Raw genomic sequence first — 17486 nt, forward strand, 5'->3', positions numbered from 1 at the left:
TAATTCTAGCAGAACTTAACATAAAAACTAGACTCATCACAACTATTAACCAAAATATACTGAGATATTTTGGACATATAACTAGAAGAAGAGAAGGCATGGAGCGAATGATAGTTAAAGGTAACGTAGCGGGTAAAAGATCCAGAGGAAGATCTCCAGTACGATGGTCGGACCAAATAAAGATGAGAATAAAGACTCATTCTCCGAAGCAAAACAATATGCACAGGAGAGAAATAATTGGACAGAAATAGTCAAATAAATTATATGACGACACTACATCCTTAAGAAGGATAAAAGAGAGATGAGGAGGATGTTAAGACGCTAAAAATACGGAGAAAAAGCGATGATAAAAGATATTTACTATTTTATTTTACATACTATAGTGCCACAAAATTAAGCTTGACTTTTTCTTCATAATAGTTATACAGGTTAATAACTGATGTCTTATTCTTGGGCTACAGCCTAGCTATTAAGCCAGAAATAAATGACCTTATTAAATACGCTTGAGGGTGTAAATATCTAGCCCAACAATGAATAAAACAACAAAACAACAAGTATATAGAGTTTATGTTATTGACGTAAAGAATTGCGTGACCGTAAATGCTTTTTAGAATGTTGTTTTGATATAAAATTGAAAGCTTTTCGTCAAAACATAGTTTATTGTAAATTGGATTAACCTAGAAATCTTACTAGTTGGTAACATAATCCTATTAGCTGAGAATTTAGATTAGATTTTTAAAAGAACATGTAAGTCAATGACCACATCCATGTGTTCTAAATATTTTCATGCAGCTTATTTATCGTAAATTGAGGGTGACATAATTTTTTCTTCAGAATTCATCAATACGACTAGAAAATTTTTAATTTTTCCTGTACTGGATCTATAATTTTCTGTATTTTATCCACATGTACAGTTTATTTCAATTGCAGTGGCGATCAATTTCAGGAAATATTTTATAGTGTAGACAATAGAAACGGCTGTGCAGTGGTGTTGCAATATTAAACAATTTGTGAAGAATATTTGGGAACCAAAAAGAAACATGGACAATGGAAGAAAGATGGAATACTTACAGTGAAGTGTTAAAGAAAACAGCAACTGAAGGGTGTGAAATCAAAAAATGTAATAAACAATTGAAAAGAACAAGATGTTGGACTAAATAAGTAAGGCAAATATAAAAAAGAAGAGAATGACATGGAAAAAATACATCGAAACGGGATTACAAGAAGATAAAGAAAAGTGTTATAGGCGGAGACGACTGGTAAAAAAAAGACAGTCACACAAGCAAAAGCAAAATCATGGAAAAAATTTCGAGGAGAACTACAAGAAGGATATGTAACAAATAATAGAAACTTTTGGACGACAACACGACACACGAAGGGAGGAAAACTAAAGGAAATAAACGCAGTAAGAGATACATCAAAGCAAATCAAAATATACCCAGAACAAATAGCTAGGGTGTGGAAAGAATATTATGAAAAAAAATTTAATACCGAAGTAATCAAGGAAGACAATGTAATAAATGAAGACGAAGAAAACGTAGAGCTGGAGCAAATAAATAGAGAAGAAGTAATAGAAAGATTAACAAACATAAAAATGGGCAAGGCAGTGAAACTGGTTGTGGCAAATATATATAAAGGTGCGTGGGAAAAACAAAAAATCCCTAAAGACTGGCAGAACAACATCATCGTGTCAATATAAAAAAAAAACATGTAAACTGCGACAACTGTAGAGCAATATGTCTGTAATCGGTATGCTTTAAAATATATACGAGAATAATAAAGAAGAAATTAAGACAAGAAGTAGGTATGGAATTTGGAGAACAAGCGGTATTTAGAACAAGAAGACAGTTCATAATAGTAATTAACAAATTGATAAGAAATACTAGAGTAACAACCAACCAACTACAGACAATAATAGGATACCATAAATTACAACTGGTAACAATAGAGTCCTTAATATACATCCTATATATAAATCATAGGTTAAGCATTATTACTGTTTCAATAAATTGCGCCATTATATATTTAAAGCACATGTTTTTAATATATTTTTCTTTTTTGTTTCCAGGAAGAGATGAGGAGGATTTGGATCAACTGTCTAGTGACTTAAAATTAAATATCGTCCTCGTCAGCCATGCTCATCAAAGAATACCGCATTCCTCTACCTCTCACAGTAGAAGAATACCGAATAGCACAGCTTTATATGATAGCAGTAAGTCGATGTATTATTTTTAATACTTAGAAATATTAATTTTGAGGAACAACCCTTATATCTTTTGATAAATGGAGTTTTACGTATACAGAGTGCAACAGTCAAATGAAGTAAATTTATTATTTTTATACATATATAATAACCAATGCATATAATAATAAACAATGCATATAATAATACATAAAAATAGAACTAGCCGTTCTTTTTTTAAATAGAAAGGTATATAATTAAAAAGACCCGTTCGGGCTACATCACACAATTTATTCGGACTAACAAATCCATCATCAGTGCATTTACTCGGTGTACATAAGTCAAGCCACTAATTAAGTGCGTAAAAACCCTTAAAATTGTACAAAAGTCATTTCATCACTTTCCATCTAAAGTCCATACAGAGACATCGTTTCAGGGTCAGCAACCCCCAAATTGGGAATCTTACTTTGCCATGCAGGGTATCTGTTAAAAACTTAAACATTATACCAACTTATTAACCAAGATGTAATAAATAAAAAATGCTATACCACTTTAAGTGTTTTTACCCCCATATTTAGTGGCTTGGCTCATTTATACCTGGTAAATGGACTGATAATGGACTTGTTAGTCTGAAAACGTTCTGTGGCGTAGCCCGAAAGGCTCTTTTTAGTTATATACCTTTTATAAAGGATTTTTAAATATAACTTTTGTTTTTAATTTAATTTAATTTTTTTATAAATTATTTTATTTTATCTAATTTGAATAATTTGAATTTTATTTAATTTTATCTTATATTATTTTACTTTAATTTATTTTATTTATTTTATTTTAATTTTATTTATACATTTTATTTAATAAAAAAAAACTAGAAGAAACTGTCCTAACGTTGATAAGAGAAGCAAAGAGGACTTATAATTAATCAGAATAAAACAAAATACTTTGTACATAAGTACAAGAGACTATTTAAACAGACCAACAGAAATAATAATAGGTGAACATAAATTCCAGAGGGTCAATTACTTTAAATACTTTGGCTGTTAGGGGACGGCGAAAATGGAAGAAGTGCAGAAATTAGCGAACGAATTAGAGCGGGAAACGGGGTGTATTGGAAATATTCTCAGACTACGTAAAAACAAAATTTTGAGCAAAACACAAAGACAAAATATATAGAGCAGCAATTAGACCGCTGATACGGAGCGGAAGTAATGTGTCTTTCGAAAAACGATGAAGAAAAACGAACACTAATTGAAAGAAAAATTGTAACAAGAATACACGACCCAATAAAGACAGAAAAAGGAGAATGTAGAAGACTAATGAACCATGAAACAAGAAATATAACCGAAGGGGAAGACATAGTAAAATTTATTTAAGCACAAAGACTGAGATGGTTTGGACACATACAAAGAAAAGAAGAAGATGCACTAATTCAGAAAATAACAAACTGGAAACCAGTAATAAACAGACCAGAAGAAAAACCACAAATAAGATGAAAAGACCAACTACTAGAGGATATATATCTAAGATGGAAATTACAAACTGGAGAGAAAATATTCAGGACCGGAGAGAGTGGAAAAGGATAGTGGACAAAGCAGGACATACTAATCTTTGCAGCGACCTATACTCTACCAAGAGTCATCGGTCCATATATCACCCTATCCACCTTTGGTAATATTAACTATATACATCGATAACATAATATTGTGGAACCCTATTTTGCAGAAGATATATCTTAGATATCTTAGAAATATCTAGAAGTTCTGGATTTGCTGGATCAGGATATAAATTTGACAATGTTGTTACGACATTATTTTGGAACATTACTAAATAGTTATTTCCATTCAAATTGTCGTCAATGAAAAAGGCAACGATGACCTGGCCTCCCCCACTCACTACTCCTTCTTCTTCTTCCTCTTTATAAGCAATTCTGCTTGTTCATTGACGGATTAATACCTCTATGGAAGGTCGTCACTCCATCTTTTGCGCGGTCGTCCGATACTTCTTCCGATTGGTGATTTATCTATTTCTATTTTGGTGACACGGGTCTCCTCCATTCTGCTTATGTGGTTACTCAACTCTTTTTTTTCTATTTTGTGTCCATTTCCTGTAATTCTGCGCATTTCCTGTAATTCTTCTCAGTACTCTCATCTCTGCCGTTTCCAGTAGCTCTTGTGTTATGAGTGTGGCGGGTTTTGTTTCTGAGGCATATGTCATTATTGATCTTACACTGTCTTTATAAATTCTTGACTTCATCTCAGTGATAATGTGTCTGTTTTGACACTGCGCCTGCAGTTTTGTTGGGTGGTTCGAGTAGCTCGACAGAACTGTCGCCGGTCCCAAGTCCGGATAAAGGAGGAGGGGGTCTACAGCCAGATTAGCACCCTACTAATAAACTTTAAAACCATACAGCTCATAGAAACAGGATTATGCTTCGGAACAGGAATGATTTCACTTACTACTTAAACATTAATATTGTCAAAGTGTTGCGTATGTTCTTCTCTCATTAAGTGGACATTATCTGTAGACTACTAGCGACTATTTTGACGGCTAGTATGTCTGTGAAGTGTAAAAGTGCACTCATGCGAAGATAAAACAGCTCTAATTTAATCACATTGTCGTTTAACAGTTCTATTATGTGTTCCCACAGATAAGTTCTTCGATCAAAATTATTTCGATCTTCGTCTTCTTCTTTTGGTGCCTATCCTTTATGGATGTTGGCATTCACGTTGGTCCATACAACTTTGTTGACAGCTGCTCTAAATAGATATATGGTAGTTATTACTGCCCACTGTCTCATGTTCTTTAACCACGATGTCCTTCTGCGCCCTTGAGATCTTTTTCCTTCTATCTTGCCTTGCAAAATTAGTTAAATTAGTTGATACTGCTCATTGCGCATGCCCTAATGATGTCATCTTTCTGATTTTCACAATACGCATAATTTCCAGATCTTTATTTATACGTTGGATAACGGTGTTGTTTGTAACATGATGGATATAGGAAATTCTGAGCATGCGGCGGTAGCACCCCATTTCGATCTGCATGAGCTTCTTAATTAATATTATTTTGTAGTGATATATTTTATTTTCTTTCAATATTCGAAGAATCGATGCATAACTAATATCTAACCCTGCTTTACGACTCGAAGGGTGGATTTTCCTCAATCTGAAGCATGACATCAAACTTGATATTATTATTTAGTGCACTGGAAGGTCGTTTTACTATCTGTCTTACATATCCAAGATCATAAAACTGCTTTTCAATTTTACTTATTGTCTCTTGGGTTATCGAGAGCAAATCCGAAAATGTGTTGTAAAATAGGCGAGGAACTTCGGCCAGTAATCTTATTTTTTATATCTCATTTAACCATCTCCAGAAATTTTATTTTGGTATTTTGTACATTTCGGATATCGAAATTGTAAATAACTCTGACAATTACTATCATCCAGATTTAATTACAAAACAATTACCTGAGCTGTTTGAACCGAAACTAATTTTACCATGACAACTTTTTATATATTTTTTTATTTATTTATAAAACACCCTTTAAGAGGTGTCTTTTACAATCCAAACTGATCAGAAAGATCAATGAGCAGTTCTGTTCCATCCTAAATTAATACTAATAAATACTTACAGCTATAGTTACATTGAATAATGGTTCTACAGGGTCTTTCTTACTTACAGTAATTATTTACACAAACACTCGTGTAGACTAAGCCGCACTATACTCTGCTTTTGAACTACGAACCCCTTCCCATATCAGTTGGCCCACCTATGTAATTTGCAGTTTAAATCGATTACCATAAACAAATCATACTCTGCATGTTTTTATAAGTTCCCACATTAATTAATATGGCATTTTTATTAATATTTATTAAAAACATATTACCCTTATGGTTTTTTTTATTTATTTTTAACATTTTCACTAAATCCAGGCTATGCATTCACTTATGTCAACAAACGTTGATTTTTACATAATTACGTTAAATTGGCAACGTAGCTATGGAAAAATGACATCAAAACCATAATATTGTCAATTAATGTCAAATGTATTTTGTAGTATTGTAAAGCTTTTCGCCGTTTGTGGATTGTAGACTGGGTCGAGATAAAGTTATCGATGAGAAAATTTCTTCAATCAATATTAGTTTTTTTAATTCTGGAAAATCCAATTCGGAAATCGCGAATATGTTGCAATTGCCACGCTATAGTGTAAGAAATATAGTCAGAAGATACAAAACTTCAGGTTCGGTGGTCACAAAACCTAGAAATCTACGAAAAAGTAACATAACCGAAGCAGATCGAAGGGCATTAAGACGCATGCTTATACTATGCCTCGAAGAATAATTATTATTGTGGATGTCATTAAAAATAAAGGGGATGTAACTCAGTGGTAAACTTTCATATTTTTATTTGTTATTATTACATATTCTATGCGTTTTTTTCAATTTATTATTATTCTGTTTAATCAATAGTTTTCATTACGTTATAAAATATTTTCTATAATTAGGAAATTCAAAAATGTTGTTCGATGCATTAAAACTTCTAAAATTTACGCTGCGCTTTTATTTTTGTTCTCTAAAATTTAATTTTTTGATCAATCTAACGTTGGGCCAACTGATATGATAATCCTAATCACTTAACTAACTCGAATGGTTTCACCCTCTACAGTCGTCTTACTAACTCTGTATTATCCAGGAGTTGAAGAGCCTCTATATTCACATGTTGATGCAATCTTTGCTCATGATTGTTGGCACAATTCCTTATTATCTTTTCAACAGTCTCCATCTTTAAGTCTCGGTTAATATAGCTGTTTTGAAAGTACCAAGAGGCATCGACACTGCTCCTTAACATTTTGTTCTGAAAGCGTTGTATCTTTAAATTAGTGTTCTTGTTGGCACAGCCCTAGAGCTGTACACCGTAGGACCATAATACCGGTCTGAGTATTTTATAGATCAAGTTTATTATCTAGAGCTTTGAGTTTCTTCCTAGCAACCAGTACACTTTTTTGTATTTCAGTTCAAGTTTCTCTCGTTTTTTCTTTATATGGACCTTCCAATAAAGTCTCGCTACACGATGCATACCCAGGTAATTCGCAGTATCTGCAACAGGGATCTGATTGTCATTTATTTGAATTGGCACATATTGCTTTTTAGGAGTTTTAGGACTGTATTAACAAGGTTGGTTCAAAATAATTCTTCTGATGGCGCCATATCCTTTCGAAGGTTGGCGATCCAAATGGTAATTGTAGTTTTGGAATAATAATAAAAATAAAAATAAAAATAAAAAAATAAAAACGTTTATTGCCTAATAAAATTTAACATGTCATTAAGTATCTCATTCATTATAGTCTTCTTTCTTCGGCGTCCCGCTCTTGCACCGCCAGCTTCTTGATTATTTGACTTCTCGGCATCCTGGACTTCTTTGTGTGGATTTATCCTGGTCTTCTTCTGTAGGTACTAATTTAAGGCACCGTACCTACTTCCCTGCTTGGCTGTTTTCCGGCAACCATCCGGCTAGACCCAGATCAGATGGTCGATCAGTCTATGGGTAGATCTATGCATCCTCTGGATCCTGTTATTCTCGAGGATGCCCCTGGTCTTATGGAGTCTTCTTGTGGCCTGGTGGAAGAAATACCTGGTCCTTTTCTCGGCCACCTCACTCAGTGGTGTATACTGGAGCCTTTCTCTGATGGTTGCATTCGTGATTCTGTTCTCCCATGATGTTCCGTCGATGATCCGGTAGCATGATGTTTCCGTGGCTTCTTATCTTCTCCAGTGTGTCTCTGCTATGGAACTCCACACTGGTACAGCATATTGCTGTAGTAATGTTTATCTAACATAGGCCTGGTACAACTGAATCTTCTTGGCCTTGGACAGCGGACTGGTCCTAAAAATGAAAGGGAGAATTAGTCTTTTAGCTGCATTAGCTTTTACCTTAGTTTTTTGTGTATGCACCCGGAAGTTGAGTTTTCTGTCGAGGTGGACTCCTAGGTACTTGACTGTATCTTCTTCCTGGATCCTGTTGCCTCCTACTCTGATTTGGTTTCGTGGTGGTCTCGAACTCTGGCTGAAGACTATGAACTGCGTCTTTTGGGCGTTGATTTTTATCTTCCATTTTTCGGTGTATCTCGTGATTTTGGAAATTGCTGCGCGAAAGATTTCTACGGATGAGCGGTCGAACCATCTCCTTAGGTCTTTCAGCCACGAGTTCTGGCGTCTTCCTACTGATCTTTTGCCGTGTAATTTTTCAAGATAATTAAATTCAAAATAATTAGGAGAGATAATTAAATGTTATACAAACAATAACTGAAAAAAAAGCTTATAAACGGTTATATACACTCACGTGTAGCGGTAGTCGTTACATAAACAGGTTTTATACCTGGTGGTTTCTCTTACTTAGTTTATTTGTCTTTACCGAATTAGAGGTGTTTGTCAATAACGGATTCGCAGTAGTTTTTCACTGTATACACGGTACAGTTTATTTGTGAGTAGTCGTTCACTAAGAGAGGAGGAGAGAGCGTATTCCTTCTGCTGGAATCGATATATAAGAGGGCCATTTTATTTTTTATTGTCCAAAAAATGTCTGTGTTTCTCGAGCCTTGGGTTGGAGTCAGGAGTAGGAGGTATTACTAAGGGTTGGCTTAGGTAATGGTTTGAAATTGACGGTGGTCATTATAGGAATGATACAGTGAAAATTATAATTCGCATGTGTAAAATTGAACACAGGTAAAGAAGAAAAACAGCGAATATAGTTAAAAATGTTGAATCTGAAGATAACCCAGATATATAATAGAGAATGAACCAAGGGATTATGCGAAATAGGAGAGGTTAATGTGTAAGACTCTGTATATACCACAACATATATTAAATTGTATTAAATTGCTAATAAATCAAATAAAGTGTCCACACCTATTAAGTAAAAAAATCTTTTTATTAATTTAAGTGGTTGATAATATCCTTGCGTGTTTATTATGCTTATCATAATTACGATTTATTTCAGAAAAAAAGTCGAGAAGAGAGTAGTGGAGCTGGTAGTGGTGTAGAAATTTTGATAAACGAACCTTACACACATGGGCCTGGCGGACAAGGACAATACACGAAAAAAATTTATCATGTGGGAAGCCATTTACCAGGTAAGTTGATTATGTTCATACTAATTAAATAAATGAAAAAAATAGGATAAGGGTCTGTGCAACAAGTGAATAAAATTGATCTTTTGTGAACAGAAAAACTTAAGCAACAGACGAAGGCTTTAATTTGTCATTGTTTTTAACCAAATATTCAGAATAAGTCAGAATTAGTCTGAAATAATGGTGGTTGAGTATTAGTATTTAGTGGGTTACAAGTATTCCGTGTCTTCTGCATACGTTGCTGTAGTAATGTTTTGCCATGTATTGGTCAATATTAAAAAATCAATAAAAAGAAAATACTACTATAAGTAAGTCAATAACGTAACGAGAATACATTCGTATATTTAGAGTTTGATGTGAATATTGATAGTAAACTAAATGTAAGACCAAATACTTATCATGTCGGGATAGTATTATGAATTTTTTCTGGTCATTGTTTCTGATTTACAATTTAATTACTAACCAGCGAAAAGTCGAACGCACCTGGGGCCTTTCGCCCAGGGTGATCGTCTGGGTCTACACTGCTGTCATTAGGCCAATGGTAACTTACTTTACTGAGCTATTGCTTGGGTACCAAAAGTGCTACAGGCAACAGCTATTAACAAACTAAACCATATTCAACGGATGATTTGCATAAATATAACAGGTGCCATGAAAACAATACCAACTGCTGCAACGTAGTTGATCATTGGCATTACGCCTCTAGACATATATGTCAAAGAGGTGGCGCTGATGACAATGATGCGATTGCGCTCAGCTGGTGCAAACCTTAATGTAGGAATGAGACAATTGAGAACTCGTTTATGGCGGGGAGAGCTGGATGCGCTACCCGTGCTACAGGCAGGCTGCGACTCATTTAAACCAAAGTTTGTCTTTAACAAACCATACAAAATCCTATTGCCTATTGCATGTACACCGATGGCTCCAAAATGGAAGAAGGCTCAGGATGTGGGATATATTCCAGATCACTGAACCTAAGAATAAAGTGGGGTATGGGTAAAAATGCCTGCGTAGTTCAGACAGAACTGGCTGGTATCCCCATAGCCGCAAAAGAGATAACCCAAACAGGTATAGCCGGGAAAACTAAAATAATCTGCGCATATAGCAGACAAGCGCTACTAACCTTGAATAGAGCACGTGTTACATCAGGGTTAGTAATGGAGTGTCACGAGTCACTAACTCAAGCTTCGGATGGTAATACCATCATCCTGAGGTGGGTTAAAGGACAAGACAGGAATAAAGGCAATCAAATTGGTGACCAATTGGCTAGGAAGGCGGCAGGCCTAAAACTCTTAGGACCTGGGGATCTTTTTGGTTGGTTAACTACAACAATCGCGGAAATTGTCAAATGTCACTCCCATACGCAAACCGTAAAAACATGACAAGAAGGGCAAGGATGTAGACTTGTCAGGGTAACACTAAGTAACCTTGAAAAGTCAGCATCAAAGAAGTACTTGGGAATGACCAGAAAAACCTACGCTTTACAGTTGGTTTCTTAACTGATCATTGTCAACTAAGCAAACACCTCCACACACTGGGGCTAGTAGACACAATTCTATGTAAGAAGTGTGAACGAGAAGACGAAACTGTAGAGCATGTCCTATGTGAATGCCCAGAGTTATCGTTAATACGAGAGTACGCGTTCGACCAGTCTTGGCCCACACCTGCCCACATAAAGGAGATGTCTCCTGGTGACTTGTCCACCTTCCTAGAAATGGCAGGATGGACAATGAGCTAAGGACGATAGCTCCCTGAGAGGATGCACAATGTTACCTAAGGCTATGGAACTTAACTCGCCCTCCCTACTCTACAAATACATATACTAATCAGCGAATATTACTGTGATGATCAGGTGTGGTTATCGTTTTAAAGACAAATTACAAGCTATGATTTTCCTGAGCGGTACTCTCATGTTGTCCAATATCAAATCTTCAGAATTCATATCCGAAATTGGACAGTATAATTTTATCACCCAGTAGACCGAATGAATCTATTTGTTATTAAATACACACACGTAGTTAATTAGGTTACATACACATTTGGTCAATTATAAATAATAATTTGGACATCAGTCAAAAGTACTGACAAAGTTAAACAATTTACATAAATTAAATACACATATCACGCTAGGTACGCGAAAAATATTGACCCAAATAGAATTTATATAAAACTAATATCTCTTGACTAGAGAAGCATTCAATCAATATTCACTCAACGAACATATAGTCTTCAACGATCAACTTCATCAGTCTCTACTCAAAGTAATCCCGGGTCTACACCCATAGTGTACGTCTCAACAATAAACTCTGCTACTATTATTTGGTGTTTCCATTACAACAGAACGAACATCTTCACTGAGCCAACGAAGGGAATTTGTTCATGGTCCTATCGAGAAACAGAATACTTCAAGGAAGTTTGAGAGAGCCTATACAGTCCACGCCAGCAACACCCTCAGTAGCAGAGAGAGACCACTAGACCCGGGAGAACGAGAGCAGTACCAAAGCCAAGAGCCATACTAGAGCCGAGAGCAGTACCAGAGCCGAGAGCAGTACCAAAGCCGAGAGCCATACTAGAGCCGAGAGCGGTACCAGAGCCGAGAGCAGTACCAAAGCCGAGAGCCATACTAGAGCCGAGAGCGGTACCAAAGCCGAGAGCCATACTAGAGCCGAGAGCGGTACCAGAGCCGAGAGCAGTACCAAAGCCGAGAGCCAGACTAGAGCCGAGAGCAGTACCAAAGCCGAGAGCCATACTAGAGCCGAGAGCAGTACCAAAGCCGAGAGCCATACTAGAGCCGAGAGCAGTACCAAAGCCGAGAGCCATATTAGAGCCGAGAGCAGTACCAAAGCCGAGAGCCATACTAGAGCCGCAGAGCAGCCAAAGGACAGGACCGATTGCAGAACCCACCAGAAGCGAGGGATCCTCAACGTCTAAGAACACAAAAAACCGTAAGTTTTTGAATAATTACAAAATCTTCCAACTTTTACAATTTACATAACAAGTTTTTTTTTATTACAATTTAACAATTTAGAACAACAATCTCCACTCTATCAATCGTATAATAATGTACTTTAGAACGCATACCATTTAAATAATACAGAGAATTGATAAAACAAAAATAAACGTCATTCACAACTATAATTAACTAAACAGTAATTTTGTATGACAATTTGAAAAAAGAAACGTTCATACATATAGCTTGCTTTTAATTACAATTAAATATTTTATTTCGAAAAATTAAAATAATTACGTAGCAAATAATTTCATTTATTTTGATAACAATATATATATATATATATATATATATATATATATATATATATATATATATATATATATATATATATATATATATATATATATGTATATATATCATTATAAGAGTGTGTGGATTACATCTTGACCTACCTCAATGCAAAGAATAGCACAGCAGGCAAGGTCAAACTCATATTTCGCTAAATTGCACATTCCGATAGAAAAGAAAGTGTTATAATACAGGTATACTTATTTAATACATAACGTACATTTAGTATTGTCTAATATATTTACCGCTGAATGTAAAAATTTTAAAATAATCATGGAGAGTCTATACGTTAAGCAAGCGGAAATAGGAACAGAAATAGTGAAACTCGTTTCAAATACAAAAAAGGATTCCCAATCTCGGAAAAATCAACAATACATCCGGGATAGACAGGAAAAATTAGAAGAATATTGGGCAAAATTTTTAAATAACCACGAAAAGCTGCTAGAAGGGGGTATAACGAAAGAAAAATATTTTGAAACAAAATACTATGATCAGGTATTTAAGACATACATTGAGGGGAAAACCCTGTTGGAAGAATATGGAAGGGTGCTGAAAAGAGGAAAAGCACCGAAAGTAAAGGAGATACAGATAAGAAAACAAAGAATCGAGGAATTATTACGGCCAGAAAATGAACAAGACTTGCAGGAGGATGAAGAATTGCAGTCAGAGTTAAGAGAATACATGGAAAAGGTGAATACACTAATGATTGAAGCAGCAGTAAATGAGGAACTGGACGCTACAGATATTGGAGAAGTAGAGAGAATAAATCATCTAAAGAGGAAAGTCAGGGAAGTTTTAAAGAAAATAAGGCCAGGAATGCAACGGCCAGAAAGCACACAGAGGAGGGACGGTGTGACATTGCCGCAGGTAAAAATCCCTGTGTATGAAGGCAGATATGAAACGTGGAGAACTTTCCACGATCTGTTTACTAAAGTAATACATGAAAACGACCAGTTATCAAACGCAGAAAAAATGCAGTACCTAAAAACTCAAGTAAGAGGGGAAGCCAACAGAATGATACAACACTTAAACATATCCGAGGCCAACTACGAAGTGGCCTGGAACATGCTAAAAGATAGGTATGAGAACCCAAGGATGATATTGTTTAAATTAATAGACAGGATGCTACTAGCGCAGGAAGTAAAGGAATCTTCTGCTAGAGCATTGAAATCACTACATGACACCTTCCACGAAAGTCTGGAAGCCATAGGAGGGTTAGGAACAGACACGGAAGCGTGGAGCCCATTGATAGCCCGAATTATCATAACGAAATGGGACAATGAAACTAGGAGGCTGTACGAAAACCACATTGGAGACAGTAGAGAGATACCGACGTACAAATCGACACAAACATTCCTACAGCGAAGATTTCAGACACTGGAACTGCTGGAGTCAGAAAAAAGACAAGAGAAGCAAGGAAGATCTCTTAGGAAACCAAGAACACATTGCGTGATATGCAACGGAGATCACGGAGTACCGAACTGCAGAGAATTTCAGGAACTCAATGTAAGAGACCGGAACAGGATGATAAAAGAAAAAGGATTGTGTACAAACTGCCTAGCACATAAAAAAGAAAAACAATGTTATTCACAATATAGGTGCAGACACTGTGGCGGAGACCACCACCATATGTTGCATTATGAAAAAGGAAACACAAGCAACAAAAGAAACTCCAATGAAACGAAACGAGAACAAACACAAGAAAGAAATGGAAGAGATTCAAACAATAGAAGAAACGGGTACCAAGCTGATAGGTACAGAGGAGGAAATAATAATCCATACAACGCCAGAGAACAAAATAACGGAAGGCGAGAAAATACACAAGATACCAATGGGCCTAGGAATAGCAACGACCAGCAAAGAGGGCAGAATTCAGTAAACTGTGCAAGCCATAAGGAAGGTGAAGCATTACTAGCGACAGCTGTGGTACGCATAAGAGATGCGAAAGGAGATTCACACATAATGAGAGCACTAATCGACCAAGGGTCACAATGCGCATTTATAACGGAACAAGCTGCGACGACGCTAGGAACAACAAGGAAGCCCATACAGGCGACCATATCCGGGATAGGCTCGTCAGGAGAAAAAACAGCCAACTGGAGTATGAAACTTTTAATCGAAACTCATTACGAAAGTGACTTCGAGATGGAAATAGAAGCACTAGTACTACCGAAGATAACAAGGAATTTACCGGAAAAGGATATAATTCTACCGGACTATAACGAGAAAAATGCAATACTGGCAGATCCAAGATATTACAAGGTAGGGAAGATAGACTTACTACTAGGAGTAAAAGAATACAGTTACATATTGACAGAAGGGATGCACAGAATAAGTAATGGACTCCAGAGTCAAAACACCAAACTAGGATGGATAGTTTCGGGAATAGCACGAGAAAGGGAGAATATAAAAGCAGAAGTAAGCTGTATGATATCAAGACAAGAAATGGACGTACAAATAAAGAACTTCTGGGAATTAGAAGAAGTAAATCAGGATACAAGTTTCTCAGTGGAAGAACAAGAATGTGAAGAACTGTATCGACAGACTGTAAAAAGGAATGAAGAAGGGAGATACGAAGTAAAAATTCCGTTTAGGGAAGACGTCGCAAAGTTAGGAGAATCTAAACAGCAAGCATTCGCCAGATTGATGCAACTAGAAAGGAAGTTTGCAAAAGACAAACAGTTAGAAGCGAATTACAGACAATTCATGGAAGATTATGAAAACCAAGGTCATATGGTAATAGCAGAAAACCAGGGAGATGGGTACTACTTACCTCATCATCCAGTGAGAAAAGAGGACAGTACTACAACGAAAATAAGAGCCGTGTTTGACGCATCAAGCAAAAGCTCATCGGCAGTAAGCCTGAATGATATTATGCACACAGGGCCGAAATTACAACAAGACTTGACAAATATACTATTACGATGGAGATCCAATAAGGTAGCATACTCAGCGGATCTGGAAAAAATGTTTAGACAAATCAGAATGGCAGAAGAAGACCAAAAATATCAAAAAATTTTGTGGAGAAAGGACACAAAGGACCACATACAAGAGTATAACTTAACGACGGTCACATACGGCACGGCCGCAGCACCCTTTTTAGCGTTAAGAACAATACAACAATTACAAGAAGACGAAGGAGCGAGGTTCCCGTTGGCATCGAAAATTGTAAAAGAAAACATGTATGTAGACGATATACTAGGAGGAGCTGAGACAGTGCAGGAAGCAGAAACAGCCCAAAAGGAATTAATACAAATGTTCAGAAAAGGAGGTTTCACTCTTAGAAAATGGTTGAGCAACGAAGAAAAAATAATGGAGAACGTACCGGAGGATATGAGGAACGTAGACTCGAAGGCATTCAAACAAGAAGAAGTATGGAAAACGTTAGGAATACACTGGTCACCTAAAGAGGATATAATCACATTCAAAATAGGGATAACGACGGCAAAGAAAATAACGAAAAGACACGTACTGTCAGAAGTAGCAAAACTATACGACCCACTGGGATGGATAGCACCTGTAGTAATTCAGGCGAAAATGTTCATACAGGAATTATGGGAGCAAAAGACCAGTTGGGATAAAGAATTAACTAGCAACCAACAAAGCAGGTGGAATACATACCAGGCGCAATTAGTAAATCTGGAGAAAATAACATTGCCCAGGTGGAACAACTTAAGCAAGATAAACAGAGTAGAACTGCATGGATTTGCAGATGCGTCTATGAAAGGATATGGAGCGGTAATCTACTCAAGGGTATTAGGCCCAGAAATTAAAACGAATCTAATGATAGCAAAATCGAAAGTCGCACCATTGAAAGGGAAAACGACGTTACCGAGGCTCGAGCTGTGTGCCGCGGTACTACTAGCAAATTTAATGAAGAAAGCCCTACAAGCATTGAACAGGGAAAACATTGAGGTATATGCATGGTCGGACTCAACGATAACCCTGGCTTGGATAAGGGGATCATCAAAAAGGTGGAAAATGTTCGTCGCCAACAGAGTAGAGGAAATAAGACGCGTTATAGGACCGAAAAATTGGCATAAGGTAGATACAAAGGAAAATCCAGCGGACATCCTCTCACGTGGAAGTACCGCATCAGAATTATTAGAAGCAGAGCTATGGTGGAAGGGACCAACTTGGCTGACTAGTAACAAAACTTTAACTCAGGAATCAGAAGAAATACCAGAGACAAATGAGGAGGAAGTCAAAACGAAAATAACGGTGCACACGACAACGATAAAGGAGGACATATGCGAGAGATTCTCAAATTTAGAAAGAATGAGAAGAGTACTTTCATATTGTAGGAGATTTGCAGACAAATGCAGAAAAACGAAGGACAATGGACAAAGTCAGATTACAGTCCAAGAATTAGAGGAAACGCTATTAAAGGTGATAAAGCACACACAGCACGCCTACTTCAAACAAGAAATAAATAAGCTGGAGAAGAAACAGCAATTAGACAAGAAAAATAAATTAGCGTCATTGGTACCATTCCTGGATAGACAAGGAATTCTAAGAGTCACCGGAAGACTGAGACACACGAATCTAAAGTACGGAGAAAAACATCCGATAATTTTGCCAAAGGATAGTGCATTAACAAAGTTACTTATAACAGATAGTCACGCAAGAAATCTACATAGCGGATTACAACAAACACTACAGTACATAAAAAGGAAATACTGGATAATCAACGGCAGAAGAACCGTGAAAGATCATCTAGCAAAATGTTTAAGGTGCAGGAGGTATAAAAGCCAAACAGCACAACAATTAATGGGAGATCTACCGAAAGACAGAGTGAACCCGAGTCATCCCTTTACTAACACAGGGATAGATTATGCCGGGCCAATAAAAATAAGTACCACGAGAGGCAGAGGACAGAG

At 36.5% G+C, this 17486-nt stretch overlaps 1 protein-coding gene across 1 annotated transcript in view; it reads left to right on the forward strand.

Moving 5' to 3' along the window:
- The window catches only part of rdgB (retinal degeneration B), a 148854-nt gene that overhangs the window by 42474 nt on the left and 88894 nt on the right, over positions 1-17486 (forward strand). Inside the window, 2 exon segments of the mRNA XM_072541108.1 lie at positions 2069-2212; positions 9176-9308. Of these exon segments, the coding sequence (XP_072397209.1) occupies positions 2135-2212; positions 9176-9308 (211 nt within the window). The 5' untranslated portion in view covers positions 2069-2134.

The sequence above is a fragment of the Diabrotica undecimpunctata genome, chromosome 8, assembly GCF_040954645.1.
Source record: "Diabrotica undecimpunctata isolate CICGRU chromosome 8, icDiaUnde3, whole genome shotgun sequence".
NCBI classification, from domain to species: domain Eukaryota; kingdom Metazoa; phylum Arthropoda; class Insecta; order Coleoptera; family Chrysomelidae; genus Diabrotica; species Diabrotica undecimpunctata.